Source organism: Lipomyces oligophaga (assembly GCF_038497815.1).
Source record: "Lipomyces oligophaga strain CBS 7107 unplaced genomic scaffold V1516scaffold_1, whole genome shotgun sequence".
In the NCBI taxonomy this organism is placed as follows: Eukaryota; Fungi; Ascomycota; class Lipomycetes; order Lipomycetales; family Lipomycetaceae; genus Lipomyces; species [Lipomyces] oligophaga.
This window is the reverse complement of record NW_027117785.1, coordinates 2094034-2120937: the sequence shown is the minus strand read 5'-3', so window position 1 is coordinate 2120937 and position 26904 is coordinate 2094034. Positions and strand designations below refer to the sequence as shown.

Genomic DNA, 26904 nt, shown 5'->3' with positions numbered 1-26904 from the left:
ATATTAATTGAACTCGGCCCGGGGAATCGTGTATGTGTGCCGACTCCTGTTCTCGAGATTAATTGTTTACAGATTCGTCCTGTTTTTACTTCACTTTATTCACTTCTTTTCTTCTAGCCGTTCAAGCTATCATTTAAACATCTCTCTTTACTTATAGAATTAATTCGCAGCTGGACTGCAGATATTCTATTTCGATTCTTTATTGGTTCAGAAAATAAAAGGTAAAACATAACTAAAAGCTAAAATTTCATTCTTGTTATTGACAATATTTAGCTCGCTGGTCGACTTTTTACCACTTTTTTATATATTCTTTTTATATATTTATCTTGCTCCTCAATGTCTACGGAAGATTATTCGATGATGACCGATCTCTACCCCGGGTGGTCTATGACCCAAGGATCAGTTGATCTCAAAAATCAGTTCCTTTCTCCATCCTTGCCACCACGAGCGTCAGTTTCTCCGGAGCTGCTCTACAACAGCTCTCCAGACTTATCTCTCTCTGGAAGCGAGTCAGAAATGTTTTACAGCGCACCATTGGAAGACTCAACAAACGCATACAACGTGATGACGAAGATCTGGGACGACCAGAGCGACCAGTTAATGTCAACTCTGCGAGGACCTCCAACGACAGATTTCATTAATGCCTCACCGGTCATTGCTCAGGAGCCCGCACTCGTCGGTAACCGATACGATATCATCTCTAAAGTGCCAATCCAGTCGACATTCACGACCCCAGGCATGCTTCTCAGTCAGAGTCAACAAGCTCAAGTTGATGGTCCAGAGAGCTATGGTCTTCCGATAGAAGATTTCCCCGATTATGGGTTAACGTTTAAACAGAAGTCATCGGCGCCTTGGATATTGCCATCTTCTCCGCCAGCTCGACTTCCTATGAATGCACCCCCGCAACAGGCGTTTGCATACTCGGATTCGTTTCTAACAAACAATTACATGCACGGAGTTCATGACAATCGTGTACCTGTTGAAAGCGATTATGAAGCTGACTATACTTCTGACGCGGTTTCGCCGGCATTTTCGCCGACCGAAGATATGAGCGACTTTTCGTCTCCCGAACTGACTCAGAGCCACCGATTTGCAAGTGCAGGCAACGGGATCTGTAGCGTATCTGGGAATGGGAGCAACAAAAAAACGTGGACCACGACATGGCGACCTATTTTAACGTCTGATCCAGTGACGAACCAAAAACTTGTCATCGATGTGGACGAGTCTGAGGCGGACGAAAAACGGAACAGACTGCCAACTCGAACTTTGGACGTGTATGTGATTGGACCAACAAAGGATAACAAGTATATCTGCAACTACAATGGATGCAACAAGCAATTTGGTCGTCGGTACAACATCCGAACGCATATCCAGACGCATCTATCAGATAAACCACATAGCTGTCCGGTGTGCAGCGCACGGTTTGTGCGCCAACATGATTTACGTCGTCATGAGAAAATCCACGAAGATGCGAGGCCATTTGTATGTCCTTGCGGCAAGTCGTTTGCGCGACAAGACGCATTGTCCCGTCATCGTCTGCGCAAAATCTGTGTTGGTGGTCTGGATCCCACGGATCATTCGTCACCGGAGAATTGAGTTGAATTCGATTCGATTGGTTTTGGATGTGCTTGTATTTTGGTTGCTTGTTTATTGTATGCTTGTTACTCGGATCTGGTTGGTTTATTTGGTTTGGTTTGGTCTTGTGATTCCTCGTGAATGTGAGTTAAAGATGAATAAAGAGATATAATCGTAAAAGCACCTTCAAAAACGCCAACCGTAATAAAAATAGCATCAATAGGTAACATCTAAAATTAGTGGTTGCCCAAATAATAAAAATTTACAAGTCGGTGATAAGATTGAGTTTCGCTTCGAAATCAAGTCTACGTCGATCAGATGCAGCTCCTATGGCTGCTGCCTGGCGAACCAAGTCACAGATGGCCAAATTACCAGTCTGCTTCGCCTTTGTATGGAGAATGAGGAGGTCTTTAAACTCAAACTCAAGGTCGTGACAGGTTTCCTGGAGTATGGCAGCGGCCTGCTCGAAAGCCTCCGCACGCGCGTATCCATTGATCAGCTTGATAGTCGCAAACTTGTCTGAGAGAATTTTCGAACGCTCTGATAACCGCGTATAATCTGCAGCGGATTGCGACGCGATATATGCCTGTCGCTCACGAAACACGGCCTCAATAAACGTCGTATCTCGGTTCACTGGAGTCAGACTTTTATATGCAGCATCAAGTGCTAGTTGGTAGATATGCAAGTCTCGGAAAACTTTCGTCGTGAGCCGGGAGTCGGACGCTCGCAGAAGATGACGCTTGACTGTGTCCGTTCGAGCTGATAGTTTGGTGGTGTCTGTAGTATCTGTAGCGTCTGTAGAGTTTGCGGTATTGTTGGATGACGGCAAAAAAGTCCGAACAGGATTTTTTCGCTGTTGACTGGCCCAACCAATATAGGCCGCGTCCGGAACACCAGACACGTTTGGGTCAACTGCAGGCACTGTGGTCTCTGCGAACCGGATGCGAAATTCCGACTTAAAATTACCGTTAATAGCCATCTTAAGGAAATTATACACAAGCACACGGGAAATGAGATCTGGAGCTTTGGTCTGCAGAAACGTCATTATTGCGCGAGACTCGCTCTGGATCTCCTCTTTGCCCAAAATGTCAATAGTAGGCAGAAACGGCACGAGACCAGCCTCGAAATTGGCGGGCTGCGACAGTTGATTGTGGAGAAACAAAGTGTTAATTTTAGCCAGCTGCGTTCCTTGTAGAGGAGCAAGTGGTGGAGCATGAATTCGGCGTTTCGCGCCGGCGATAGCATAAGCCTTCATCAAGTTCTGGAACGAAAATATATCAGGACTCATCATTGCCGAGTTGACAGTCATCTGCGTAATGATCGAGCGCGCAATCTTAATGTCTCCAGATTCTCCACACAGGTGCAACAGTGTATTATAAAACTCTCTTGAGATGGGGAAGTTACGCTCGTGGTATTCCACTGCCAGCTCCCATGCACGCGCCTGGTAGTCGAACCGGCGTGCGCATGCAAATATCAGTGATTGTAATGTCTCTGGGGTCGTTTTGATGGGATCAATTGGTCGTGTCGTCATCTCTTCGTAAAGATTGATGGCTTGTTCCACGTTGCGCTTCATGCCAGCAGCCATGATCATGATACTGAATATCTTTGCGTTGGGTTGAGTTTGCAATGATCGGAACTTCATAAACTGGAAAATCTGCAACAACTCATCATATCGCTCAAGCTGTAAACAGCTCTGTAGTACGATCTCGTAATGATTCAGGTTCAGTTCGATTTTGTTGTTGAGCATATGGCTGACCGTTGCGGACAGCTGATCGTAGTTTTCTTGCCTAAAAAATAGCTGGAGAATGTGCTGATATGTAATTTCATCGGGTTCGATTCCGGCAGCAAGCATCTCTGCGCAGAGCTCGAAGCAGTCCGACCGGCAAGTATGTGCGTATGATTCCATAATGAGATTGTAGAGCTGTAAATCCATGGAGTGCTGTGACTTGTTCACGAGAGCAATCAGGTTCTGCGCATGTTTCGCTCGCGATTCTACAGGGATGTTCGAGACAAATAACTTGATGTCCTCAATTTCAAGGTCTTCGAAAACCAATGGCAGTTCAAACAGGACGGTCAGAACTCGTTCCCAGTCATATGAGCCAGATACGACCTCAAAAGCATGTGGATCATGATCGACAACTCGTTTTCTGACCAAATCCGGTATTTCGAGAGATTTTATTTTCGATTTCGGAAGAATCACTAATTTCCGGATCATTCTGTCGATCATCTCTTTGTTTTCGACTTTCTCCAACTTCGTAAAGTTATCTATCTTTGACAACAGTTTCGGCACATGTATCTGTTGACTTGACGGTTCCGGGTTCAGCAACGAGTTGAACGCAGCATCAAGCTCTTCAGCCGTATATTTTGTGCGTGCCTTTTATTCTCAGTAAGCTTCATTCGGATTTTATTTTTGGTTAAAAGAATTCGTCAATATCAACGTACCTGAATTTTGGCCTGAGCACCTGCTCGAAATGGTTGATATTCCATCCACGGCTTCGGAGCATGATCCGTGATTTTCCGCCCGATTTCCGGACCAGAAGAGTAAGACCGATATAATGACGTACGCGCATGGCAATACCGACCTGTTATCTTGTATTTTAGCCGTGAAATCCGGTTCATTCTGGTGTATGGGATCTTCGGCAGTGGAGGAGCTTCGATGGAAATTTTCTTTCTCCCAGCTGGTTATATTTTACAGTAGTCCCTAGACTGCATAAAATTAATTATGTTCTATGGATCGAATATAGATTAAATAAATAATTATGTCGGATAATGAAGAGTACGAATGCATTAATAGATCTTTTAGGTTACTAATAGCAATCCTAGATATCATCCTCCAAGAGGCTATGATCGAATTGCCAGTAGTCGGTTTGAAGCTTCTAAGATCACCAAAACCAAGCAACTCTGGCTGATTCGGGCGCCGAAGTCTCTTCATGGACAACTGCCGAGTCACATCCCTGTCCAGCAATCCGGAACTGAGGTCGTGTTTACCAAGAACGGGGCGGACTACACGGTTATGGAGAACAAAGAGGAAGAGCAAATTTCGAAGGAGAAAGTTAAGATTCTGGTGGCTACGAACTCGAAAGGCAAATATAAACAGCGTAAGTAAATTAGTATTTATTGGGTTAGATAGATAGATATTAACATAGATTAGTCGAAGTGCCGATTTCAAAAGTTATCCAGATCAGCGAGATTGTCGCCTTCCGCCGATAATTCTATGCTGCAGCGCCAGCTACTTTCTGCTGGATCTGCGCCTGGAATGCGAGTAGCTGTAAGATTATATTAGTGTGAGTTTTAAATAAATGCGATTTTCGACTATGACCTTGCATTGCCATACCTCTGAGCGTTTTTTATCTGTGTTTGTCTGAGCTTCTGCGATCTTTGTTTCAGTGCGTTTTCTGTAGATGTTAAAGAGTAGTTAAGGTAGATAACAAGGGTAAACGTACATTTCAGACTGAATAAACTCGAGTCTTTTGTCAACGTTCATTACTGCTTCTTGCCGGTCCTGTGGAACAAGCACGGGACCGATGAGTTTGTAAATTTTCGAATCTTGGTCAAGAATATCGAATTCCTGCTTTGGTTAACTCGATCTTGATCTTGCTCTAGATATCGTTACCTTTTGCACTATCAAACTTTCTTGGAGCTGTGATTCTAGTTTCTGCCGCGTTTCGATGAAAGTCGATAATTCTGGCACATTGAATTAGTATACATGCCGCTATTGAGATTGCTGAAATACATACCTAACTGGATGCTGCGTAGCGAGTCAAGAATTTTTTCGTATTCCGCCTGATCTTTAGCATTTGCCATTGTTCTTCTTATTTTTTTAATCCAATAGCATATATAATATAATGCTAGATTTGTTGCTTATAGTTATGATCATATGCTAAAATTTGGTATAGTATTATTTTAGATGGTCCCAATCATGTTCATCTGATGTCTCCCACAAACCAATATGTTACGATAAACTGTTACAATTTATACCATAATAATGAAAGACGACTTTTTGGACGGAGATCTACCTAAAATAGTCGTATTTGACCTCGATTATACTCTCTGGCGTAAGTAGATTTTCATCCGTTATTTGTGCATCTTCTAACTCTATAGCTGCATGTATCTCCGTGATCCTGAAGCCACCTAATACAAACTAACCAGAACCAGTGCTGGAGCGATGTCAACGTGTCACCGCCTGTCCGCGCCGGAAAGACACGCGACCATGTCGTTGATAGGTCTGGCGAAAAAATTGGGTTTTTTAAAGACGTCGCCAGGGTGATATCTGCACTGAAGGCTCGAGGTGTTTTAGTAGGCGCAGCAAGTCGTACTGACGCCATTTGTATGTAGTCTTTTGTCAATGCAGTTAAAGAGGGATGAACGAATTAACACTAACAAGAATAGCGACGGCGAAGTCCATGCTTCGACTTATTGAAATCGATAACAAACCGGCTATGGACCATTTCGATGCGGTGCAAATTTACCCAGGTTCTAAGCTGACACACTTTTCCAGGATCCGCACAGACACAGAAATTCCGTACCATGAAATGCTATTTTTCGACGACGAGTCCCGAAACAAAGAGGTAGAGTACGAGCTCGGCGTCAAGTTTATGTTTGTGCAAGATGGAGTCACTTGGGATCTGTTTCGACGTGGTATAGAAGAATGGAGAGTTCATCGGCAAGAATATCAGTCTGGTGCCAAGAAACCCCGGAAACTGCAACGCCTGTGAGTTTTGAAACAATAGAGAAAATAACGACACTGATAACTAACGAGCCCAGAAAAGGCTTTGGAAATGGCTACGGTGATATGATGTCATTTGAGTAAGCTATATTACACTATCAAATTCTAATACTGCTTCAAATCCAACGTAGATTCAATGGCCTGAGTCTGCGCAGCGTCGCCCGCAAGAACTGAGTCAACCAGTGAGCGATAGCTCTGCTGGCGGTTGGCCATGTCGAGGAAAATCGCGTACTTCGCGTCGATCAGCTTTTTCTCCTGCTCATCTTTCGTAGGATATACTGCGCGTCCATATCCAGTCAACCTGCGCATGATCGCCCACAGATTATCGGTATATCCGTTAGCATCAGCGGATGCCGCCTTCGCCCCCAGTAGAGCAGACCCAAACACCACCGCGGAATCGATATATTTTGGAATCACGACAGGCATGCCGGTCGTCGACGCCATGAGTGCAGTGAGCACCGGATTCCGGCATTGGCCACCAGACAAGAAAATACTCTGGATTTCGTGGCCAGAATTGTTCAGTGCCGTAATGATGTGCCGCGTCTGCAGGCCGATGAATTCGACCGCGGAAAGATATGCAATGGCTAGATTGTCAACCGAGACGTCGAAAGTCAATCCGACGACGGCACCGGTCATTTTCTCGGATGCGATGGGCGATCGGTTGCCATGCAAATCGCCGTAGAAGTAAAAATCTTTTATCAGATGTTCCAGCGAAGGCAAACCTTGGTCCTGTCGCAGCTTCTCTACCCGATTGTTGAGAAATTCGAAGATTGAAATATTCTCTTTGTCTGCAAGCGACTTGGCTTCTGCGTGCGCGGGATGCGTTGTCAATACATGTGCTAGTAAAGCACCTGTCGCTGACTGGCCGCCCTCTGCCATCCAATAGTTCGGCATGGTCACATCGCGATAAGGTCCCCAGACACCAGGAACAAAATGGCATTGCTTCGTAAGCGCAAGGTGACAAGTACTGGTGCCAGCGACGGCGGCTAGACGATGAACCGATAGGTTGATGTCATTGTCCGGTCCATAATTTGGCTCGACCCAGTTGCTGTCGGCCTTATTGATGGGGGCAGCAGCACTGCCGATCCAGCCCGAGTACGCGTCTATGACACCAGAGCCGACTGCCGTATTGATCTCAAGTCCCATTTCCTCAGCAGCCACCGCACAAAGTCCACCTAGATATTCTCCTGCGGACAAGATGGTGTTATTGACACCCAGAACTCCGCCAATGCGGCGGAAATTGTCGTGGACCAGTTCAGGCAGGTTGATGGCCTCGAGAAAATCCGCCGACCAACCCTTCACGCTGCCGTCGATGCCCACGGGGACGTAGCCCTGCTTACAAACAAGAGAACAAAATGAGCGAGTTTCCTTTTTAGTCGCCCGGTGTGTGAGATAGTCTGCAAGGTCGTAGAACTTGCATCGGTTGAACACACCCTCGGGCATGTTGTTTTTCAACCACTTGACTTTCGGGATCTCCATCTCGATAGACATCTGGCCTCCGACATATTTGAGCAACGAATGTCGAGTGGCGTTGATCTGCTCGGTTTCATCGGGACAGCGGTGATCCATCCACAGGACTATGTTTTGCGCGCTGTCGCCAAAATCAGGTCCCACGGCTACTGGCGCATCTGTCTCGTCGTCAATGACGACAAGCGAACAGGTCCCATCGAATCCGATGCCTTTGACTTCTGATTTTGCAATTCCGGTCTCGGCCAAAACGGTCTTGACACAGTAACAGCAGGCAGCCCAGATGTCGTCCGACGACTGGTTGTAGAAATTCGGCCGTGGATTCCATTGTTGGATTGCCTTTGAAGCCATCGCAAGAATTTCGCCGGAATTGTCAATTATACATGCCCGCGCACTGCCGGTCCCGACATCAATGCCCACGTAGTATGGTCCGTTATATACCATGACTGCTGTGATCTGTATTGTATGTCGTGAATGATATGGATAAATATTTTGAGGTCAAAATCAGTTGGACTACTAAATCGGGACATCTAGGCGGCTCATCACTGACTAAGAAATTAGTAAGAAATTAAACGTCCTACTATTGTCCTGATCTGGATGATGGGATGACAGATCACTAGTGCGACTGGTAACAGTAATGGAATCAGCAGCATATTAGAGTAGAGTAGAGGTGAGGTAGAGGCCATTAAGGCGGAACTTATACACATTGGCTTTTGCGAGATAAGCTGTGTCGAATAATGCAGCATTGAGAGAGAGAGAAGAAACTACGCAAAAGTTGTTTAACGTTGAGATGTTAAAGTTCATAGCCAATGGTTGATCCAGTCGAATTGTCGATCTAGCCGTAAAATGGTCCGAGAATAAGACCTGATCAGTATGAAGTATCGCGAGTAGAGTATGGGATAGGCAGAGCTCTGAGTTTGGTTGGTTGATCCGGACTTGGTTCCTGACTCTCGACGGTTCATCACGCATGCTATCGCAAGCAGAAGTCTAAGATATCCTGCTATGCCATAGACCGTACTTGAATGCTAAAAACATGCCAGTTTAAATTGTAGATAGATGAGGATCAACAATAATCATGAGCCGGCACACCTGAGAGGATATTCACCTCATTGTCGAGGCTTGGCTAACTACGGTTGTCAGACTCACTGTCCGGTTGATCTTAGCACCAACTTTACAGGCGTGCAGGCTTGCACGCCTACAGGTCTGCACGCTTGCATCCAGCGCTGACAGAACAAGCGTTACTACACATCTATGTATGACACTACATGACATATAGTTTTGAGTCTAGGATAAGCTGTCCCAGAACATGTACAAAAGTACTGGTCAGGAGCTCTCTTGCAAAAAAAGAAACACACAAACCATTGGTATCTATCAGACAAAAGTGGTTGAATAGCCTCTTTAATTGTTAAGAATGTAATTCGTCTGCAGCAGATTTCTACAGAACTTACTTACAGAAATCAAAGAGGCTTACCTTGATCACATGCGAAGCAGCTGGGCGATCGCAGACAATCACTTTGATCGACCGAAGCACTTCCGTCACAGTTTGGAATTAGGACAGACTAAAAGATCTATGCCAGTCACGAACAACAGCTTCAATTGCAAGAATGTTGCTATTGACCACCAGGGGTTGTGTCGTGGCCTCGCTAGTCTCTAACGAGTAGCGCCCATTTCAAGCTCTACTGGCTGCAAAAAAGCCGGCATTTCCAGGTCAGGTCACGTTCAAGCGAGCCGAGCGAACCTCCCGAGAGTGTGCAAAATTTCCCGAATCGAACGAGTCGTCCGCGAAGCTCGGCTGGGTTGCTCTCTAAACCAACCACGGAGCAACCACATGGATCGCCTCGGAACTCAAAGACAGCCAGTCCGGGCCGACTGAGGCTCCGAGTCTACAGAAACTACGAGATCCGCTTTGGGAGACTCGGTTCCGAAGTCTCGTCTACTCTAAAGTATAGCTCTTTTGTCCGTCTGCTCCTTGGACCTCGGCCGTTGGATGCCTCAAAGCTTCTACCGAACGTTTCCACTGGACAACTACAGCAAAGGGTTTTTTTATGCGACTTTACGCCGGGTTTCGACTTCCGGTTTTCGGACGTCGTTCTATCCGAGCACGGGCTGGGAGAAGAAGTAGCTGACCTACTAAACGCCTAGTCGTATAGACTATGTAGCCGTCCGTTCAGTTCTATTCTCTTCATGTTGGCACACCTCAGTTCGTTTAGTTCGTTCATGCAGACTTCGCAAAAATGAGATTCGGCCGACTTTTGTCGCCCGAATCCAGTAGATCCCATTACGCGCGAAAACTCAGTATTACTTACTTACCTAAATTAGCTCGACATACTAGCACCGCAAATCAACCATGCACAGACTTGCCTTTCGGCCGCACATCAAATTCTGCCCTTATGCAATCCAACAATAGACTGTTAAGTAAGCGCTTACAAAGCGGATCGGGAATATCAGTCCGAACAATCGGATTGTCTCCCAGGCAGATCGTGGTCGGGACTACGGTGACCCAAAAAAATTTGATTTTACGCGTATAGAGGAAGGAGTACGTCTCTGGACAAGGACATGCTATATGCAAGCGTATGCAATAATTCAAGATGTACGTATGATATATAAATAGTAAATATTAGCGTCGTAAAAAATCAGACAGATGCATATTACAATATTCTGCTGTACAGCGGCCTGCAATCGACTTTGTCGCTGTCATCATCCCTAAACATATATCAGCATCAGCATACGCAACGGTCGTCAGCCCAAACTTTGAATATATATCTATTCCCGACCTCCTTTGTCTTTGTCTCCCACGACTTTCATGAACTGCTCTAAAATATATTCCTCTCCCTCTACCAGATCCGCTTTGGTTAACTTCGCAATGTCAATATCAAGTCTGTCGTCTAGTGCAGACTCTGATCTCAGCGTCGGCCTCAGCCAGTCTGATTCGCGCTCCCAGATCCATCCGCGCCTCCGTCCACACAAGCACCATGTCCCACGACGCGCTACGCGGGACACGGCCTCCTCGGACGCTGTCGAGTCTTATATTCTTGCAACTCCTCCCCCTCGGATAACACCCTCAAAATACTATCCTTCCGCTCCGCTGTCGTCGCCGCTGCTGTTCCAGATCCAAATGGTCTCCGGTCGCGCGATCCTCCCTATCCTCGACATCCGCCGGACATCAAAACTGCGCTCTATGCCGTCCTCACCCAAAAGCCTTTGCGCGACCAGTCCGCCTTCCCGTTCAAGTTCCAATTCCACTCGTCATCGTCGGCGGTCAAACAGTAATCTGACGCGGTCGTCGCAGACGACCGCCTCTGCCCACAAGAAGTCCCACGACCGTGACTCCCGCTCTCAGTTCAAAGTCTACTCCTGCGAATCTACAGACACAAACCACCGGTCTCTGCTAGCACAGGCCCTCGATCACACCCTCCAGTTCCGGCACTCGGGAAAACTAGAGTGGCGCATCGTGCGAGAGTCTGCATCGTCGGAGAACATCGAGATCATTTCGCTCTCATGCATCGATCCCTCGCCAACGCTTGTCGGTCGATGGATTCCAAAATCTAGTACATCTACCACCGGCAATAGCAATAGCATGTCGACATCACCATCTAGTCTCGTTTCTCCAGTCCCACACTCATTCGACTTCATTTCTGCCGACGGAACTGTACTCGCTCATCTACGTAAGTCCCGTGTCGACATTCTTGCATCTGCCGAACGTATCTCGTGCAAAGGCTATATTGGCTGTTTTCGGTTCGAAGAAGCAATTGCCATGTCCGCTATCTATATCGCTGGAAGTACGATTTTCGGGCCTATGCCCCTACTGTCTAGCTTACGGCCGCGGCAATCTTCACAAACTGTGAGCCCATCGTCTCACGGTGATCCACTTGCAGTCACCACTCCGACATGCTTACCTACCGCGCCAGTCCCCGTCCCGGTTCCGGTCAGATCAAAATCCACGACCGCTCTAACTCAGTCAACGAATATTCTCAAATTGCATCCCGCCCGGCGTGCGGCAACTCTGACCTTGGGCGTTCTCGGGTTAACTAAACGAGATTCGCCCGACGACAAACAGTCTACTAATCCGGCACGGTTAGTAGCCGGGCTTTTAAGGCGTGGACGGTCCATAGTGGGTCGATAATTTATGTATTTAGTATTTAATAACCTTAATAATCATCCTTCGAAATCAATATCAAAACTAGTTCCACATCTAACTTGTTAGTCAAAGATCACTACAGACGTGGACTCAGTAAATCAAACAAGAATACATACCCGCAACTTGAACTTGCTCGCGGATTATTCACAATCTTAAACTGGCTGCCGATTAATTCTGTAGTATAATCTACCGTCGAATCTTTCAAAATGCCCAGAGACATTTCATCCATGACGACCCTGGCTCCGTCTAATTCAAAAATTCTAGTATCCTAGTTAATATCACTACAGCATATGCACGACAAGACCCAATACATACGTATCGTCTGAAGAATTGAGATCGTCTTGAAGACTCATCAAATATTGAAACCCATGACATCCGCCGCTTTCGACCCGGACTCGCAGAAACAAGTTCGGATTGCCGTCTTGTCGCTTTATTCCTGCGAGCCGCTATTGAAGTCAGACTTCGTGAACCAAATAAATATGTAAACCTGAAAAAAGTACCTCTGCTGCTCTTCGCGTTATATAAACAAACATATCTTTCCCATTTTCGTCTTGTTTGGCATTAATAATCTCTGGTACCAGCCGAGCATCGCCGTCACCTTCGCCATCACCTTTGTTATCGATCTTCGGCTTTACAGGGACGAATTTTTTTACTCCACCGCCAGGCACAACTCTTGCAGACTCAAATAAACAGCGTACTTGACCGATCCGGTTGATCTGGTTGATTTGGTTAATCCGCTTCGCCGTCAAAGCTGACGAGCTGCTTATCCGTTGTTCCGAAGCGACGATAGTCTTAACTGCGCGCAAACGTCCTCCTTGCAAAGAACCCCGACCAAGATAGTGAATCTGCTTCGTAACTATTGAAAAATTCATATTTAATATTCCGCTAGGTATATTCTATATAATATTGGATATAATGAGTATGCGATGTATTTAGCAAAACCAATAGATGTATAAAAAACTTAAATTCGACGTCAGATAGCAGCCGCATTAGTAAGATCTAAGTAAGCAGCTTACAAAGCTTACTCTTTCACGGTAAACCTAAATCATATTATTACAATAAGATATAATTTAGTAAATATAAGAAATGAGAGATAATGTTTTTAATTCTAGGAACATAAGCACCTCATATACGTTGACTTAAGATTATGACCGAACTACCCCTAACGCCCTGAATCTCTCAACAGATCAACCATAAAGTGCGAAATTTACTAGATAAGACAGCACAGTTTTGTAGCATAAATTCCTGTTCTGGTTTCTGCAGTAGATCAGAATTCCTGAAAGTTCGTTATAGATTATTGCGTTGAAATCGAATTCTAGATTGACCGTGTTCACTGTTATCTACATAGCCTGTCAGTCCTGCACGCTGATGAATCAAATGTAGTAGCTGATAAGTATATATTTGCCTAAGGAACTCAGTTTAAATAGAGAACAGCACCAAGTTCATTACTTTCACATAGAATATCCCCCACCAATTTATTTATAATCGATGGGACCAGAACCGAAGCAACCTCAATCATCGGGCATTGGATGTCAATAAATAAATATAGATTATAACTAACCAGTGCTCAATGACCGTCAGGTGACCCGGTAAGCATGACTTCTGGGACTGGATACAAAATAGCTAATCATAGATGAACTCATATTACGAACAAAACAACGAACAAATCATATTAATGGAAATCTATTTTGGACTGAATGGCTTTTCCAGTATATTCATCTGAGTCTAGTCGGTCCACGAACCAAGGGGTGCTATTAACAGAAGATGATTTGAACGACATTCTTTCGACATATATTGCAGATGAGAGTCGGGCCGAGAATGCTAGAGAACAATACACTGAACAGGATGAGATGGACGATCTTTACCGAGTTTTTGTACCGGCGGCAGGATCTGATGAAGTGGGGAATGATACAGTGGAAACCGTGGAAACCGTGGAAGCCGTGGAGACTCTCGACGGTCCGGAAGAGCAGGATATGACCCGACTCGATGCAATTCTTGCCAACCTGCAGCAGGGATCTGGATCGTATTCGTCGTCATTAATTGACTTTTCTGAAGATGAAGAGGACGAGGAATATGGTGGAGGGGTTGTCCGCTCAACAGTCTCAGTTTTGTATCATCTGGCGCAGGTGATGGACATGAGATCGGAACAAATGTATGAAAGATCGATCTCGAAGGCTGACAACACGGCGAAGATCATCTGGATAACATTCCGCGATCAAGCTATCAGTCCGTGTTTTCAGGGTTTCGGTATGAAACTGTTAAAAGTGGTGTTCATTCCCTGGCTGCGGGCGACGAATTCAAATGGCTCCAGCGCTGGCATTGCGCTCAGAGACCTTCTTCGCCGCATGACGAGGGCTGTATTCTACCCTGCGACCAGCATGAGAAGATGAAAATTACAAATGCATATTAGGGAGTAATATTTAATGACCACGATTCCAGATGACACAGTCGTCAAACTTAACAAGCGTACCACCAAAAATATCGAGAGCAGAGCCGAATGTTAGATCGACTTTCCCACAGCTCAGACTATCGACAAGTTCAAGATCCCGGATCGATTTCGCACCGCCAGCATATGTTACGGGAATTGGGCTCCATCGGCTCAGAGACAGCACCAGCTCTTCGTCGATTCCGCGGCAAAGACCTTCGACGTCAGCGGCATGGATCAGGAACTCAGAGCAGTATTCCGATAGATTGTGTAGCGTTTCTGGTAGCCGTTAATTCTTGGATTCATTGTTTTCATCTGGAGTTGAGAGTGTGAAACTTGCAATATATTCCATACCTTGATTTACAAGCGTATTTGTCAAGGTCTGCCATTTATTCATCGCCACGACCCATTGACTTTCTCGTTTGCGACAACTTAAATCTATTACAAGTCTTTCCTTTCCGACCTCTGCTACCAACTTATTCAATCTTCCCATATCCAATTCCGCGTTTGGAAATAAATACGATGTTACAATCACCTATAATTAATATTTTTGCCCTCAATACCTTTGTCTGTAGCAAGTTCTTTGAGAATTTACCTTTGCTGCCCCCTTCTCTATCCAGAATTTTGCGTTCTTATCCGTTATTCCTCCGCCAACTTGTAATCCGTTCGGCCAGGTTTGCAAGGCCTCCAAAGCAGCAAGGTCGCAATTGGGTCCTAGCTTGATTACATGCGACCCGGTGATATTGTAAGTTTGGTATAACTGGGCGAAGTGACTCGCCGGCTGGCTTGAAATGAAATTCGTTTCGAGCTCACTTGCCGTTGTCGTGAGTGTTCCTCCGACGATTTGTTTTACTTGTCCTGCGTGTATGTCAATGCATCCCTTGAATTTCGTCATTATATTTATCTCTATTTAGTATATTTAGGAAATGTGTAAGTTCAGACAATATATATATAATATTTCAAGCTAGACCTTGGGATGTATTTCAAATTCTATATCACGTGCCTATAATTTTTCAATTTTATTTATCTATCAGTAGTAATACAGAGAACTTTTAATTGGATTAAATTGGATAATATTGACCCATATTATTAACATTAATATCATTGAGATACAATGAAGGCAGATCAAGTAATGGCACGCTTGGCAGCGCTGAAAGCTAAGAAGCGCAAATTAGATTCGATTTCAAATTCAATTTCATCCAAGTCGAAGCAAGAGAAATTGCGAATAATAAATCCTGAAGTTGAGGATGATGCAGATGAAGACGAAGATGAGGAGGAAGACGACGCTGAATCAGTTATGAAGAAATTGAAATTAATAAAATCGAGGAAGCAGCAGAGCATTTCCAAATCGGACAGTGATCTGCGGATTGTTGATCCAGAGGATGATGACTCTGTCGATGATTTTTCGCACAATCCCTCAGATTCAGACTCAGACTCAGACTCAGATTCAGATTCAGATTTAGATTCAGAAATATCCGTATCCGAATCAGAGACCAAGGGAAAATCTGAATCCGGGTCTGAATCTGATGAACCCGTCATAGTCCGTTTCAACGGTACCAAAACCGAGCGACTTGCTCGACCGAGTTCAAAAGAATCTCGAAATTTCATGGTATGTTATGTATATAGTTAGGCATGTCTATTACTGTTAATTTCTGGAATCCTAATAATACTAGTCGGTTTCGGCACCGAGCACATCTACGGCTACATCCACAGCTACTCATCCTTCCAAGGCATTAACCAACGACGATAGAAGGAATCTCAAACATGATCTTGAACTCCAACGACTAATTACCGAGTCTCACATTCTTTCTGAATCGAACTCTGGTCTAAACCCGATTGGCAAGACTCGGCTCAAAACACTCGACACTCGAATCGACAGTCTATCCATTCGCTCTGCTAATGCGCGGTCAGGGAATAAAACTGATTATTACTCACTCAACCCGAAATCGCTGCTTGAAATAAAGCAACGGAAATTCAATCGTGAGAAAATGTCTATGAAGATGCGTACCGGAATTCTTTCAAAGCAGTCAGAACGCAAACGCAGGTCTGATTCGTACGCTAGGGAAGCTGGCATCGTGTTACCGGTCTCAAGCCGGTCAAATTCAATTTCAATTTCAAATACAAATTCAAATTCTCGTCGAGATCGCGGACTGAAAATACAGGCAGTGGGAAAGTTCACTCGCTCGGGCCTGAAAATTAACAAATCCGATATCGCCAGATTATCGAAGTCCAAATCTAAATCTAAGCATTTCTAACTGCATTTGGTCAATCTGTTTGGAATTATCTGTTCTAACATAATATTTTTTACACAGCTCTTTATAGATATTGTTTCATGCTAGAGGGCAGAAATCATATCAGTCAAAGAGAAGACCGGGAAGACAACTAGCAAGCATGTTTGAGCATTCTGGGATTTGAGATTCACTATTAAATTTGAATATTTGCTCTTCCCAATTAAACAAATATGTGATTTTTTTTTCTATTTCATCGAAGTCGTGGCTTTTAGAAAAATCATTTTTCCATCACCGTTTGTCAAAGAGGCTCGCTTTTTACTTTTGAAGGAATGATGCTTTTTTCATATTGCTGAAGTAATATCCAGATCTGATTATTTATCATTCGGACCTGGATATATTATTGACAGAAAGATATTGATTTTTTTTCTTTTCATATTCAAATCTCTGAATAGGTTTTTAAATGCAGGCAAGAAGAGAAGTACCGAGTAGTCAAAACCTCGATCTATGATTTTGCCAACTTTTTCCTTGATCTTCTAACGTTGAGCTGAGTTTTAAAAATATTAATCCAATATTTTGTGGGATGATCTTTTTTGCAATAAAGATTGAGCAGGCTAAAGAATCGACATTTTTACTTTCTTTGCATAGTTGAAGATTATGGGTTGTCAATTACAGCTACAAAACTGCACTACTCATTACTCATCATACAATATAACTCATATAATATAATTACATATTACATATTACATAGAATAAAATATGATCACTCGTCATCCTCGTGGCCCTACTGATTAGTATACTTCGTCCACGACAAAACCATGTTCAAAATACTCACATGCTCAAATAAATAATTAGCTGCTACTTCCTCATTCTTGTCGCAAGCAAAGTAAGCCTGGATTACTACATTTCTATGGAAACCCAAGCTACACAACTGCTCTTTGTTAACTCCACTTAGTTTTACTCTGTCAAATATATACGTACTCTGTCAATCGCAGCAGACTCCTCCGGAGTAACCTGGATCTGATACGCTCCAGGCTCGGGCACCTCATTCTCAAGACCTTCCGTTAAGAGCCGGATGAATGCTTCTGGATTCGACTGGATCGTCGCAGCAAGCTGGGGATTTGCCTGGGCAACTTGCATCAAAATGGGCTCCAAAAGCGTCGGCTGCTGACGAACCAGATCTCGCAACTGCTGGAACTGCGTACTAGTTCGTAGAAAATCCAAACTAGCCTCGTCTCCACTTACTGCTCCAGCCCCGACTCCAGCCCCAATTCCCCCGCTCGGTGTGGGTGTGCTGTTGCGTTGCGAAGCCTGCGCAGCCGCCTCAAACAGATTCAGTCCACCGCTCTCCACCGGTCGTTCTGCCGCGACCGCAGCTGCAGGTGGAACAGGAAGAGACGAGGTAGTGGTCTCAGATACCTCAGAAATTGAGCTATCAGTCTCCGTTCGTGGCGCAGAGTCTTGAAGAATGCTATCCGGAATGCCCTAGTTCCTGTCAGCAAATACCTCTAATTTGCAAGCCACTCAGACATACATTAAGTAGATAATCGACTGCTCGGTCAGGATTATTGAAAGCAGCTCTCATCGCACGCTCGACAGTTTCTCTGTCGTAGCCCATTTCGACCATGTTTTCGATAGCTGTCTGGCGAGCACTTCCTGTTGCTTGACAGAGTTAACGAGATCGATTCAGACGTGAATTAAAGGAGACTTACAGAATGCAGACGGATTATTGAACGCAGCGGGAGTAGGTGTCGCATCGAGGCCAGTTGCTGCCGTCACAGCAGCTGCTGGAGCCACGGCAGGTGCAGGCGCTGCAGGAACGGCGACAGTTGCAGATGCAGGAGTCTGAGGAACAGGCACAGATGTGGAAGGAGACGCGGCCGAATCAAGCGCAGTACCTTGAGCGGGTGTTTGAGGAACAGGCTCGGAAGATTTTGAAGTCGATGCAGATGATTGTTTGTTCTGATGACGGTCAGTAAAGAGAAAGATTGAAGACGAGTACAAACGAGGACCTAAATTACCTTGGAGACCATGCAAACGACGTAGTCGGTTTCTTTAATACTGTACGATTCGACAGTCCGGTCATCAGCTAGCACTTTGCCTGCAAACGATTAGATGAATGGACTAAGGTATTACAGACATGATTATACCTGAGTAGATCAGTAGTAGCAGATCGGCGTCCATTCCCTTTGTTTCTGCGATCGTCTTTTTTACAGACAAAATCTGATTTAGTTAGTGGATACTGGTAGCAAATGCAACAGCACATATGCCGTATAAAAGAGAAAAAAGAATGAAATAATATCGTATTATTTCATTGCAGTATTCAATGACCATATCTTAACTTACAGTGTCTGCAGGTTCAACGTCGACGGTCCACTTTTGCCGCTTAATATCTCTCAAAGTGAGCTGCATTTCGAGTTTAGGATTAAACTGGGTGGTGATATCCCGACTTTTCTGTTTATGTCCGTCAACTTCGGGCGATTTTACCTTGAAATTCGCACCTTTTCGTGTAATACCAAAGAAATATACTACTGGAAAGACTTGTTGTTAGGTAGAATGATCTATGACAATAGTTACAATACAGGGGTTTTGTATATTGCAATTATGTAATCGGCCTTGTGAAATTAATAGCACAGTTCTTTTATATAGAGTTGTATTAGAGCGTAATAAATTTAAAATATTATTTAACTGAAATAAAGTGATATTATATTATTTTTGTGTTATTTAGTTATCCTGCAACGACAGCCTCAGCCACTTAACAAGTACATGATTACCTAACTACATTGGCTTAAACCCCAAAGCTGACATGGATCCAATACTGAATACAAACGGTACTTTGGATAATACAATTACCACAATGAGTTAGATATAAAAAATTTCAGATATACAGTAATCTAACACAGCATTTAGCATATATAGCAACGAATACATCTACCTGCGAGCAATTGGTCAAAATTCTCGTCGACACGTCCAAATCTCGATCGATATCGCTAGAATGCGAATGCAATTGCGAATGCGAATTTGAAATTGAGACACAAGCAAATGGCTGTAGTTAAATCCAGCCGTAGCCCTTCTTTTTCCGGAAACCGACAAGTTGACGTGAAGCCGATGGCGATTATAGATAGTGGTATAAAGCTTAATACGGACGGTTATGAGGATGTCAATTTCAAAGAAGAGGCAACAAATGATGCAAAGGACAATGTCACGGAAAGTTCCTCCGAACCGAATTCCAAATCTAAAAACAAACCAACACATATTCGACAGCTTTTTCTGGATTCACCCTCCAAACTAGAGCAAGTTTTGAAGACATTTGAAGTTTTGACGGAATGCACCTATGGCAACAAATTTCTGGGAGATGCTGGCCAAGACGAGGTTATGACTTGCGATTGTAAAGAAAGCTGGGACGGAAAACGAAATGCTGCTTGTGATGAGGACTCAGATTGCATCAATCGTATGACGTCTATGGAATGTATTGACGGGGATTGCAATTGTGGAGATGGATGCCGGAATCAGCGATTCCAGCGGAAGGAGTACGCGCCTATAGATATTTTTCAGACCGATATGAAAGGATATGGAGTACGAGCGCAAGACTATATTCATCAAGGTACATTTATCTACGAATACATCGGCGAAGTGATTGACGAGGGCCGGTTCCGCAAACGTATGGTCCAGTACGACGAGCAGGGGATCAAGCATTTTTATTTTATGATGCTTCAACAAGGCGAGTTTGTTGATGCCACGCAGAAAGGTTGTTTAGCACGTTTTTGCAATCATTCGTGTAATCCAAACTGTTTTGTCGACAAATGGGTTGTCAACAACAAACTGCGAATGGGGATTTTTGCCAAACGCGACATTGTTCGTGGAGAGGAAATCACATTCGATTACAATGTAGACAGATATGGCGCGCAAGCGCAGCCCTGTTACTGTGGTGAGCCAAACTGTATAGGGTTTATTGGTGGTAAAACGCAGACCGAGGCCGCGTCGAAACTTCCGCAAGCCCTTGCCGACGCGCTTGGAATCAGTGATGATGAGTCTGACTGGACGGCTGTGGCGCCAAAGCGAAAGCGGAAGGCAGCTAAGACGGGCGAGAACGATGAGGACTATGTTTCGACGCTACCCACACGATCCGTCAAGGTGGAAGGTGTGTCAAAGATTATGAGCTCGCTGTTGCAAGTTAAAGAGAAATGGCTTGTTAGTAAATTACTGAAACGGATCCATATGAGTGATGATCAGAACGTGCAGAGACGAGTTATGCAGATGCATGGTTATCAGATTCTGGGTACGTTATTGCGAGACTGGGCTACAGAAGACGATATCATCATTCTTGTTTTGGAAATTCTTTCCAAGTGGCCGAGGATCACCAAGAACAAAATATCTAGTTCTCGAATCGAGAGTACAGTTGCAGATTTACAGACCAACAGTTCGAGCGAGCGGATTAAGACGCTTGCACAGGAATTGACATCTTCCTGGCAAAATTTAGAGATGGCTTATCGGATTCCTCGTCGAGAGCGCCCTGCAGTACCAGAGCCGGTCCCGGAGTCGGAACCGGACAAAGAGAATGACAAGGAGAAAGAAGATGAAAAGCCAAAATCAACCCCTAAATCGAGACCTCTTCTGAACGGCAAACGACCAGGCGATTCACCATTTAACCGGTCGAATGGCACGAAACCACATCAAAAACTCAATCGTCCGAAACGGAATCCAAGAGTGATAAGCAGTACAAACCAAACCCCTCTCTCGGGCCCCAGAAAGCTGCCTCCAAACTGGGTATCTTATGTGGATGCAAATCAATCAGGGGAAATGTATTATTACAATACGCTGACAAGAGCCGTGCAGTGGGAATTCCCAGGAGATGCCATTCCTGCTCCACCTCCACCACCGGCAAATGCAACAGCTGCGACAGCAGTGTCAGGTAATTCACAAGAGCCAGAAAGACACTATCTGCAAAAAATTATTGACGAGGCAAACCGTAAATCTCAAGAGAGGGCGAAAGATGAGGTGCGGGCAACTGCTTCGGCTAAGGCAACGACGATTTCGAAGGAGAAACGCCATAGAGCTGAGCCCAGCGCGAGACTTGGAAAGAAGGAGGACGATGACGTTGAAGCGAAATTGACGAGACTAGTATGCATATACTATTAAATTTTCTGACGAAAGCGAGATACTAACAATGCTTCAGTTTGCGAAATATATTCCGAACATTGTTGCCCGATATGAAGAGCAAGTGGGCCACGACAAAGTGAAGAAATATTCAAAAGAGGTACACAGAATGGTTAATCTTATGAACACAATGTACTGACTGCGCAGATTACGAAATTACTAGTTGCGAAAGAGCTTCGCCCGGATCATGTAGTGAAGTCAACGACCGAGCTATCGGATGAGAAGAAAAAGAAAATTAAAGCCTTTGTAAAGATGTTTATGGATAAAGTTTTGTCTCATAAGTCTGCAATTTGATTATAATTTTATTTATTTATATGCATTGTATATTATACTGTATAATATATACTAGGTCATTACACAAGCAAGCGGTCGCACTTTCTAGTTAATAGGTATTACATAATATGTAATGTATTAACTCTCTACTCAGAGTTGCTACAGAACTCCAGATCAAGTTTATTTCATTTCTTTCCATTTATATTCAAAATTCTTTCGCAATTTTTTTTTCATTGTTTCGATTCTATTTATAAGTTTCTGATATTGTATTTTCTGATATCTTTTGTCCACACATTTCGAAAATTACATTCTGTGCCATATAATTGCAAAAGCAAAACTTCGCATATTTAAGGAATCATGGAGGCGGAAATCAAGTACATCATAATCGATATTGGTATAGCAGCAAATATATTAAAATCGACAGTTTATTAACCATAGGAAAAAGAAGGGACTATCTGCTCGATTTCTTTCGTAAAGGATATTTTAGTAAGTTCCGTCATCGTAGAAGAAGAAGCCGAAGATGGTGTTAACGCCCAGTTTCCGTACTTTCTGGACAAAATCCAGGGGTTTATCAACAATTACTTCTCCAATTCTGAGTCCAGTGCGGACCTAAAACCGTATATTGATTCTTTCCCCGAGGAATATCGCGACTCACCTACAGCACTACTTGAACATATCCGTGAGCTCACCACAACGGATCAAAAAGTCGCGTCTCTCAAGTCTTTGCAAGGATACATCTGGAAAACGGGTTATCTATCTGGAGAACTCTGTGCACCCCTGTATGATGATGCGTATGCTGCGATAGATCGCTGGTCCCGTAGTCGGCATGTGTATGTGTATTCATCTGGATCCGTACCTGCGCAGATTCTGCTGTTTAAACATACAGGTCGTGGAGACTACACAGACAAGCTGGAAGGGTACTTTGACACTGTTTCCGCCGGTCTGAAAACATTATCGGATTCGTATTCAAAAATAGTGGAAGCGATCACTGTTGGATCTACAGACATCAGCAGCCAAATTTTATTTCTCTCTGACAACGTGAACGAAATCAAAGCGGCAATTAATGCAGGTTTACATGCATATGTGGTTGATCGACCCGGAAATGCGCCGTTATCCGAAGTCGACCGGCAGTTGTATAAGGTTGTAACCACTTTTGACGGGTTGCTATAACTACATGTACTTGCTGATGGCCGAATTCCATTAAATCTATGTATAAGTTTCAATCAAAGTGTCCTTCATGGACCCGACAATAGCGCCTTGCTGAGCGTCATTCAGTTTGAAGATGCTCTCTACCACACTCAACTCTGCTGTCGTAGTGTCAAATCCAGTAACTGCTAGCCAGTCATTGACAATCATTCCTGCGCCGACCACGGCCGACCCACGATTAACACTGCCAGCGACGAGCGGAACTTGCAGTAACGACGACAGCTCATCCTGGTCCTGAATCGACGTCTTCGGATGCACGAGGCCACCCTGGTTACTCAAGGCGCAGTATGAACCTACCAGAACGTTGTCCGCAATAGTCTGCCGAAACACCTCGACGCCTAAGACATCTGAAATAAGCTCCTCGGTCTCACGCTCAATATCGGGGTGCACCAAGGCAACATAATCATTGCAACAAATTACGTTGCCCAACGCAGACAGCCGCTCCTCAACGCGCTGAATCCGAACGCTGTCGGGCAGTGAGTTTCGTAGGTGCTGCAACTCTTGGTCTGTGGTTGAGGTAGGAACAAGTAAACCTCGTCGGTTTCTGAGCTTGTTTAGTGTCCGCTAGATAACTGATAAATACACACTACATACCCGGCAGTTAACCGGCCAATAATCCGGGTTCCACCAATAGTCGTGTGGCAAATCGGAATCACATCTCCTAGTTCAGCTTCCAGAACACTATGATGTTAATATCACGGTCGAAATTGACACTAATGCCAACAAACCTATAGAAGTTCTCAGATCCGCCCACCGCAACAAGAGAATAGGAATTCGTCAGAGTAGCAAACACGCCAATTCTGGAATATTAGCTTTAACTTGCGATCAAGGTCGCTATTCAAAGATTGCCAAATACATACTCGCTTGAGTTTTCGAACTGTTCTGTCAGTAGATAATTTCTAGGATGAACATATCCCGACTTACCTGGACACGTAAAGCCATTATGTAAAACTGTATAAGATTGTGCGTTACAATGCCAGATTCAACCAAGTGCTATACAAGAAAAATTTATCTATTTATACGAGCTAAAGCAAGCAGACGATGAATGCCTGGATTTTTTTAATTCTACAGATACGCCTCGAAATCTTTTCTGTTCAAGAGCATATACGTATGATAGTTTGACGTATAAGCCATAATAACACAATCGCTGTGCAGGAATGTATTTAGCCTGTTGACGTCATTGATCTGATCAAGAACAATCCATCATAAATGGAACTATGAAACAAAATAGAATGAGTCAAAGGACGGTAACAGATCTGTAGAATAGCATTTTTAAAAGGACATTATCTTGCTGCTCAAAATGCATGACTCATTGTGTCGAACACTGACCAATTTAATAAAATTTAAAGTCTACTGAACACCTCCTCGAGAGCATATAGAAAAACATTGACATGACGTTCTTCAAACACCAACGCCGGCCTAAGACGAACTGATCGAGCGCCACAGCCGCCGATATTGACGCCAACAGCTTTCATGTCTAGCAGAAACTTGTTTCGAGACTCAACTGATGGACTGTCCCAGGCTATAAACGTTCCCCGATGTTTACCACGTAGATTTTCCATACAGTTTGGGTATTTGGACTGTAAGCAAGATAATTTTTCATACATGTAATCGCCCACACGACGTGCCTGGGCAACCAGATTTTTAGAAACAACTTCGTGGGCAATAACCCGGGCAATTAGAGCTTTGGCGGGATCTCCGCACCAAGTGTTAAATTGGCGAAATGGTTTTGAAGGCCGCAGGTCTGGGTTTCCGTAATAGTATCCTGCAGCCTGGAATTTTTTTGAGAACGTGACTATGTCTGGTGGATCAGTTAATTGCCACTGATCGTGTGCCCAGAACGTGCCAGTAGCCGCGACGCCAGTTTGCACTTCATCGACAATCAACAATACATTGTGCTTTCTTGTGATCGCGCGGACTTTTTGGAAAAAGTACGGCGTCGCATGGTTGTCACCGCCTTCGGACTGGATTGGTTCTATGATGGCTGCTGAGACTCGGTCGTGCCAGATTTCCAGAACTTTGTCCAACTCCAGCAAACACGCATCTTCTTCGGTTCGGTTAAACTCCTCGTGCTGATCAAGCGGATATTTGAGTGCCGGGAACGGCGCCTTCGGCCACTTGAACGCGGGAATATCCAGTTTATGAATCGGGTTCGACCGCGTAGTCGACAAGGAGCCGAACAAACGGCCGTGGAACCCTTTTTCAAACGACAAGATCGCCAGATCCGGTGATCCTGGTGCTGAGTTGAGCATAGTAGATTCGCGTTCTGCGTCCGAGAAAATCACGTCGTCGCCGTTTCGCTGCTGCTTGCGATGATACATGAACGCGGCCTTGAACGCAGTTTCGTTGGCATCGCTTCCCGACATGCAGGTCCAGATCTTGTCAAGTCCAACAGGAGCAACGGATAACAGACCCTGACGAAGATAGTTCTCGTAGTTTTTGCTTGGAAAATTACCGAGCGCAGGCCGGTTTACGATCGCATCAACCATTTCCTTCGACCTGGCGATCTCTACCAATGCAGGATTGTTGTAGCCCAGTGCAATTGATGCAATCTGTGCGTACAAATCCAAATAAACATTTCCGTCTACATCTGCTATGTAGTTTCCAATGCTCGATTCGTAGTCGCAGATCATGTATGCTGCATTAGTATCGAAGATAGAATCAAGTGAGTGAAGACTAGAAGTTGTGAGAGGACCGGGAAAACTGGTTACCAGTCGTGGGCCCTGTGGTTCCTGCGGAAAATATTCTGTAGCAGGCATCAGCAAACACTGTATCGTATTGTACTGTAATATATTTTATGATATCATCCCTATACTAATTTTACAGAAATAGAGATCAGAGACAGGCTATATATATAGTCAAAAGCCGAACGAGTCAACGAATAAGCTTTGGAAGTGCAGCGGGATTTGAAATCCTTGGGCAGACTGGTGTTAGTTAGATTTGGCTAGTCCCAAACGGGCGTAGCAAAGTCAACATGCTGGTTTCTTCTCTGAGCAATTGGTCACGACCAACAATCTACTCTACGATTACATAACTATTCTCTGATTACCTAATCTTACTATCACTTATTCTATGGTACTTTTAGTACTTTTGCATTTTTGTATTTTTACTTTGCACTTTCTATTTGTAGTCTTTTATTTCTTAAATATATAATCGTGCACTGTAGTTGTATATTCATAATCTGCTACCTCGACAGTGCACCGCATACGCCATATCGTCGTTCAGATAAGATGGGAACAGCGCAATCTCTTTGTTAGACAATAATAGTAAATTCATAGATATAGCGCATTTAATCGTTGATGGAGTTATAGGAAGTTTGTAAATGGATAGCATCTAGAAGATCAAATGTTCAGATTTCAGTGAATGTTGTAGCATTTCAGCAATTTATGCATTGTTACGTACTTAGATGAAAATGCTACGAACCGCTATTCTAGGATAGATACGAACCAAAGGACTATCATAAAATCTGTTTCTTTGGCTGATTTCGCTCATCTAAACAACCTCGCCACTTACCGTATCTGTTAGAGAGTTCGTGCCATAATATACAATAATTACCTCATTATACTAATTCCTCACCCGACGCCATTCACCTTTAAAATGTACCGCAACACTATCAGACGTCATGCCAAATCAGCTAACTAAGACGTACTCTGAAATTTCTGATTTCGAATAATGTAGAATCTGATTAATGGAGTTCTGTATAACGAGT

At 44.2% G+C, this 26904-nt stretch overlaps 16 protein-coding genes across 16 annotated transcripts; 8 read left to right on the top strand and 8 right to left on the bottom strand.

Annotated features, from left to right (window-relative positions):
- Positions 1-6: 6 nt before the first annotated feature.
- V1516DRAFT_632682 (uncharacterized protein) lies at positions 7-1754 on the top strand. Its single transcript, XM_066919972.1, has 2 exons — positions 7-221; positions 274-1754. The coding sequence occupies exon 2, from the start codon at positions 337-339 to the stop codon at positions 1594-1596; it is 1260 nt and encodes a 419-aa protein (XP_066780296.1). The 5' UTR covers positions 7-221; positions 274-336; the 3' UTR covers positions 1597-1754.
- On the bottom strand, positions 1657-4307 carry V1516DRAFT_669448 (uncharacterized protein). Its single transcript, XM_066921183.1, has 2 exons — positions 4018-4307; positions 1657-3949 (listed from the first exon to the last, which is right to left on the bottom strand). The coding sequence occupies exons 1-2, from the start codon at positions 4192-4194 to the stop codon at positions 1838-1840; spliced, it is 2289 nt and encodes a 762-aa protein (XP_066780295.1). The 5' UTR covers positions 4195-4307; the 3' UTR covers positions 1657-1837.
- On the top strand, positions 3932-4893 carry V1516DRAFT_689037 (uncharacterized protein). The gene is made up of 3 exons (XM_066923796.1): positions 3932-4351; positions 4399-4673; positions 4727-4893. Exons 1-3 carry the CDS (start codon positions 4335-4337, stop codon positions 4783-4785), a joined length of 351 nt encoding a protein of 116 aa, XP_066780294.1. The 5' UTR covers positions 3932-4334; the 3' UTR covers positions 4786-4893.
- On the bottom strand, positions 4668-5780 carry V1516DRAFT_669443 (Prefoldin). Its single transcript, XM_066921182.1, has 5 exons — positions 5313-5780; positions 5189-5259; positions 5019-5143; positions 4910-4970; positions 4668-4841 (listed from the first exon to the last, which is right to left on the bottom strand). The coding sequence occupies exons 1-5, from the start codon at positions 5377-5379 to the stop codon at positions 4788-4790; spliced, it is 378 nt and encodes a 125-aa protein (XP_066780293.1). The 5' UTR covers positions 5380-5780; the 3' UTR covers positions 4668-4787.
- Positions 5561-6385, top strand: V1516DRAFT_662178 (acid phosphatase-domain-containing protein; the record flags this gene model as incomplete). Its single annotated transcript, XM_066920424.1, has 5 exons — positions 5561-5630; positions 5677-5690; positions 5731-5902; positions 5965-6286; positions 6340-6385. The coding sequence occupies 5 exons, from the start codon at positions 5561-5563 to the stop codon at positions 6383-6385; spliced, it is 624 nt and encodes a 207-aa protein (XP_066780292.1).
- Positions 6358-8246, bottom strand: V1516DRAFT_669439 (uncharacterized protein). The gene has a single exon (XM_066921181.1). The coding sequence runs from the start codon at positions 8210-8212 to the stop codon at positions 6407-6409; it is 1806 nt and encodes a 601-aa protein (XP_066780291.1). The 5' UTR covers positions 8213-8246; the 3' UTR covers positions 6358-6406.
- Positions 8247-10565: 2319 nt separating this feature from the next.
- On the top strand, positions 10566-11940 carry V1516DRAFT_669436 (uncharacterized protein). Its single transcript, XM_066921180.1, has one exon. The coding sequence runs from the start codon at positions 10572-10574 to the stop codon at positions 11889-11891; it is 1320 nt and encodes a 439-aa protein (XP_066780290.1). The 5' UTR covers positions 10566-10571; the 3' UTR covers positions 11892-11940.
- V1516DRAFT_613888 (uncharacterized protein) lies at positions 11936-12475 on the bottom strand (the record flags this gene model as incomplete). The annotated part of the gene is made up of 4 exons (XM_066919321.1): positions 11936-11960; positions 12023-12166; positions 12222-12352; positions 12407-12475. Coding segments are annotated over 4 exons (369 nt in total), but the record flags the coding sequence as incomplete, so codon positions are not given.
- A 688-nt stretch (positions 12476-13163) lies between these two features.
- Positions 13164-14592, top strand: V1516DRAFT_100070 (uncharacterized protein). The gene is made up of 2 exons (XM_066918580.1): positions 13164-13285; positions 13341-14592. Exon 2 carries the CDS (start codon positions 13604-13606, stop codon positions 14294-14296), a length of 693 nt encoding a protein of 230 aa, XP_066780288.1. The 5' UTR covers positions 13164-13285; positions 13341-13603; the 3' UTR covers positions 14297-14592.
- On the bottom strand, positions 14327-15226 carry V1516DRAFT_618618 (uncharacterized protein; the record flags this gene model as incomplete). The annotated part of the gene is made up of 3 exons (XM_066919419.1): positions 14327-14610; positions 14686-14866; positions 14927-15226. The coding sequence occupies 3 exons, from the start codon at positions 15224-15226 to the stop codon at positions 14327-14329; spliced, it is 765 nt and encodes a 254-aa protein (XP_066780287.1).
- An 844-nt stretch (positions 15227-16070) lies between these two features.
- Positions 16071-16556, top strand: V1516DRAFT_609336 (uncharacterized protein; the record flags this gene model as incomplete). The annotated part of the gene is made up of 1 exon (XM_066919293.1): positions 16071-16556. A coding segment is annotated over one exon (486 nt), but the record flags the coding sequence as incomplete, so codon positions are not given.
- A 664-nt stretch (positions 16557-17220) lies between these two features.
- Positions 17221-19139, bottom strand: V1516DRAFT_669423 (XPC-binding domain-containing protein). Its single transcript, XM_066921179.1, has 8 exons — positions 18906-19139; positions 18710-18782; positions 18581-18660; positions 18272-18521; positions 18094-18221; positions 17541-18044; positions 17395-17490; positions 17221-17343 (listed from the first exon to the last, which is right to left on the bottom strand). Exons 1-8 carry the CDS (start codon positions 18969-18971, stop codon positions 17323-17325), a joined length of 1218 nt encoding a protein of 405 aa, XP_066780285.1. The 5' UTR covers positions 18972-19139; the 3' UTR covers positions 17221-17322.
- Positions 19140-19422: 283 nt separating this feature from the next.
- On the top strand, positions 19423-22077 carry V1516DRAFT_669422 (uncharacterized protein). Its single transcript, XM_066921178.1, has 3 exons — positions 19423-21680; positions 21736-21816; positions 21864-22077. Exons 1-3 carry the CDS (start codon positions 19602-19604, stop codon positions 22008-22010), a joined length of 2307 nt encoding a protein of 768 aa, XP_066780284.1. The 5' UTR covers positions 19423-19601; the 3' UTR covers positions 22011-22077.
- V1516DRAFT_669420 (HAD-like domain-containing protein) lies at positions 22023-23219 on the top strand. The gene is made up of 3 exons (XM_066921177.1): positions 22023-22383; positions 22435-22475; positions 22527-23219. The coding sequence occupies exons 1-3, from the start codon at positions 22347-22349 to the stop codon at positions 23157-23159; spliced, it is 711 nt and encodes a 236-aa protein (XP_066780283.1). The 5' UTR covers positions 22023-22346; the 3' UTR covers positions 23160-23219.
- On the bottom strand, positions 22956-24241 carry V1516DRAFT_669417 (uncharacterized protein). Its single transcript, XM_066921176.1, has 5 exons — positions 24120-24241; positions 24056-24072; positions 23924-23995; positions 23790-23876; positions 22956-23739 (listed from the first exon to the last, which is right to left on the bottom strand). The coding sequence occupies exons 1-5, from the start codon at positions 24135-24137 to the stop codon at positions 23196-23198; spliced, it is 738 nt and encodes a 245-aa protein (XP_066780282.1). The 5' UTR covers positions 24138-24241; the 3' UTR covers positions 22956-23195.
- On the bottom strand, positions 24242-26051 carry V1516DRAFT_669416 (aminotransferase class-III-domain-containing protein). Its single transcript, XM_066921175.1, has one exon. The coding sequence runs from the start codon at positions 25952-25954 to the stop codon at positions 24539-24541; it is 1416 nt and encodes a 471-aa protein (XP_066780281.1). The 5' UTR covers positions 25955-26051; the 3' UTR covers positions 24242-24538.
- Positions 26052-26904: the final 853 nt, after the last annotated feature.

Bases quoted from the DNA above. Each gene is read 5' to 3' on its own strand.
- V1516DRAFT_632682 (XM_066919972.1), top strand. From the start codon at position 337: ATGTCTACGGAAGATTATTCGATGATGACCGATCTCTACCCCGGGTGG.
- V1516DRAFT_669448 (XM_066921183.1), bottom strand. From the start codon at position 4,194: ATGAACCGGATTTCACGGCTAAAATACAAGATAACAGGTCGGTATTGC. The intron at 3,950-4,017 runs GTACGTTGATAT...TGAGAATAAAAG, and splicing joins GTGCTCAGGCCAAAATTCAG to GCACGCACAAAATATACGGC.
- V1516DRAFT_689037 (XM_066923796.1), top strand. The intron at 4,674-4,726 runs GTAAGTAAATTA...AACATAGATTAG, and splicing joins GAAAGGCAAATATAAACAGC to TCGAAGTGCCGATTTCAAAA.
- V1516DRAFT_669443 (XM_066921182.1), bottom strand. From the start codon at position 5,379: ATGGCAAATGCTAAAGATCAGGCGGAATACGAAAAAATTCTTGACTCG. The intron at 5,260-5,312 runs GTATGTATTTCA...TCAATGTGCCAG, and splicing joins GCTACGCAGCATCCAGTTAG to AATTATCGACTTTCATCGAA. The intron at 5,144-5,188 runs GTAACGATATCT...TAACCAAAGCAG, and splicing joins AAAGTTTGATAGTGCAAAAG to GAATTCGATATTCTTGACCA.
- V1516DRAFT_669439 (XM_066921181.1), bottom strand. From the start codon at position 8,212: ATGGTATATAACGGACCATACTACGTGGGCATTGATGTCGGGACCGGC.
- V1516DRAFT_669436 (XM_066921180.1), top strand. From the start codon at position 10,572: ATGAACTGCTCTAAAATATATTCCTCTCCCTCTACCAGATCCGCTTTG.
- V1516DRAFT_100070 (XM_066918580.1), top strand. From the start codon at position 13,604: ATGGCTTTTCCAGTATATTCATCTGAGTCTAGTCGGTCCACGAACCAA.
- V1516DRAFT_669423 (XM_066921179.1), bottom strand. From the start codon at position 18,971: ATGCAGCTCACTTTGAGAGATATTAAGCGGCAAAAGTGGACCGTCGAC. The intron at 18,783-18,905 runs GTAAGTTAAGAT...TAACTAAATCAG, and splicing joins ACGTTGAACCTGCAGACACT to ATTTTGTCTGTAAAAAAGAC. The intron at 18,522-18,580 runs GTAATTTAGGTC...GACCGTCATCAG, and splicing joins TCGTTTGCATGGTCTCCAAG to AACAAACAATCATCTGCATC.
- V1516DRAFT_669422 (XM_066921178.1), top strand. From the start codon at position 19,602: ATGGCTGTAGTTAAATCCAGCCGTAGCCCTTCTTTTTCCGGAAACCGA. The intron at 21,681-21,735 runs GTATGCATATAC...ACAATGCTTCAG, and splicing joins AAGCGAAATTGACGAGACTA to TTTGCGAAATATATTCCGAA. The intron at 21,817-21,863 runs GTACACAGAATG...CTGACTGCGCAG, and splicing joins TGAAGAAATATTCAAAAGAG to ATTACGAAATTACTAGTTGC.
- V1516DRAFT_669420 (XM_066921177.1), top strand. From the start codon at position 22,347: ATGGAGGCGGAAATCAAGTACATCATAATCGATATTG. The intron at 22,384-22,434 runs GTATAGCAGCAA...CATAGGAAAAAG, and splicing joins GTACATCATAATCGATATTG to AAGGGACTATCTGCTCGATT. The intron at 22,476-22,526 runs GTAAGTTCCGTC...GTTAACGCCCAG, and splicing joins CTTTCGTAAAGGATATTTTA to TTTCCGTACTTTCTGGACAA.
- V1516DRAFT_669417 (XM_066921176.1), bottom strand. The intron at 23,877-23,923 runs GTTTGTTGGCAT...TTAACATCATAG, and splicing joins GGATCTGAGAACTTCTATAG to TGTTCTGGAAGCTGAACTAG. The intron at 23,740-23,789 runs GTATGTAGTGTG...AAACAAGCTCAG, and splicing joins ATTGGCCGGTTAACTGCCGG to AAACCGACGAGGTTTACTTG.
- V1516DRAFT_669416 (XM_066921175.1), bottom strand. From the start codon at position 25,954: ATGCCTGCTACAGAATATTTTCCGCAGGAACCACAGGGCCCACGACTG.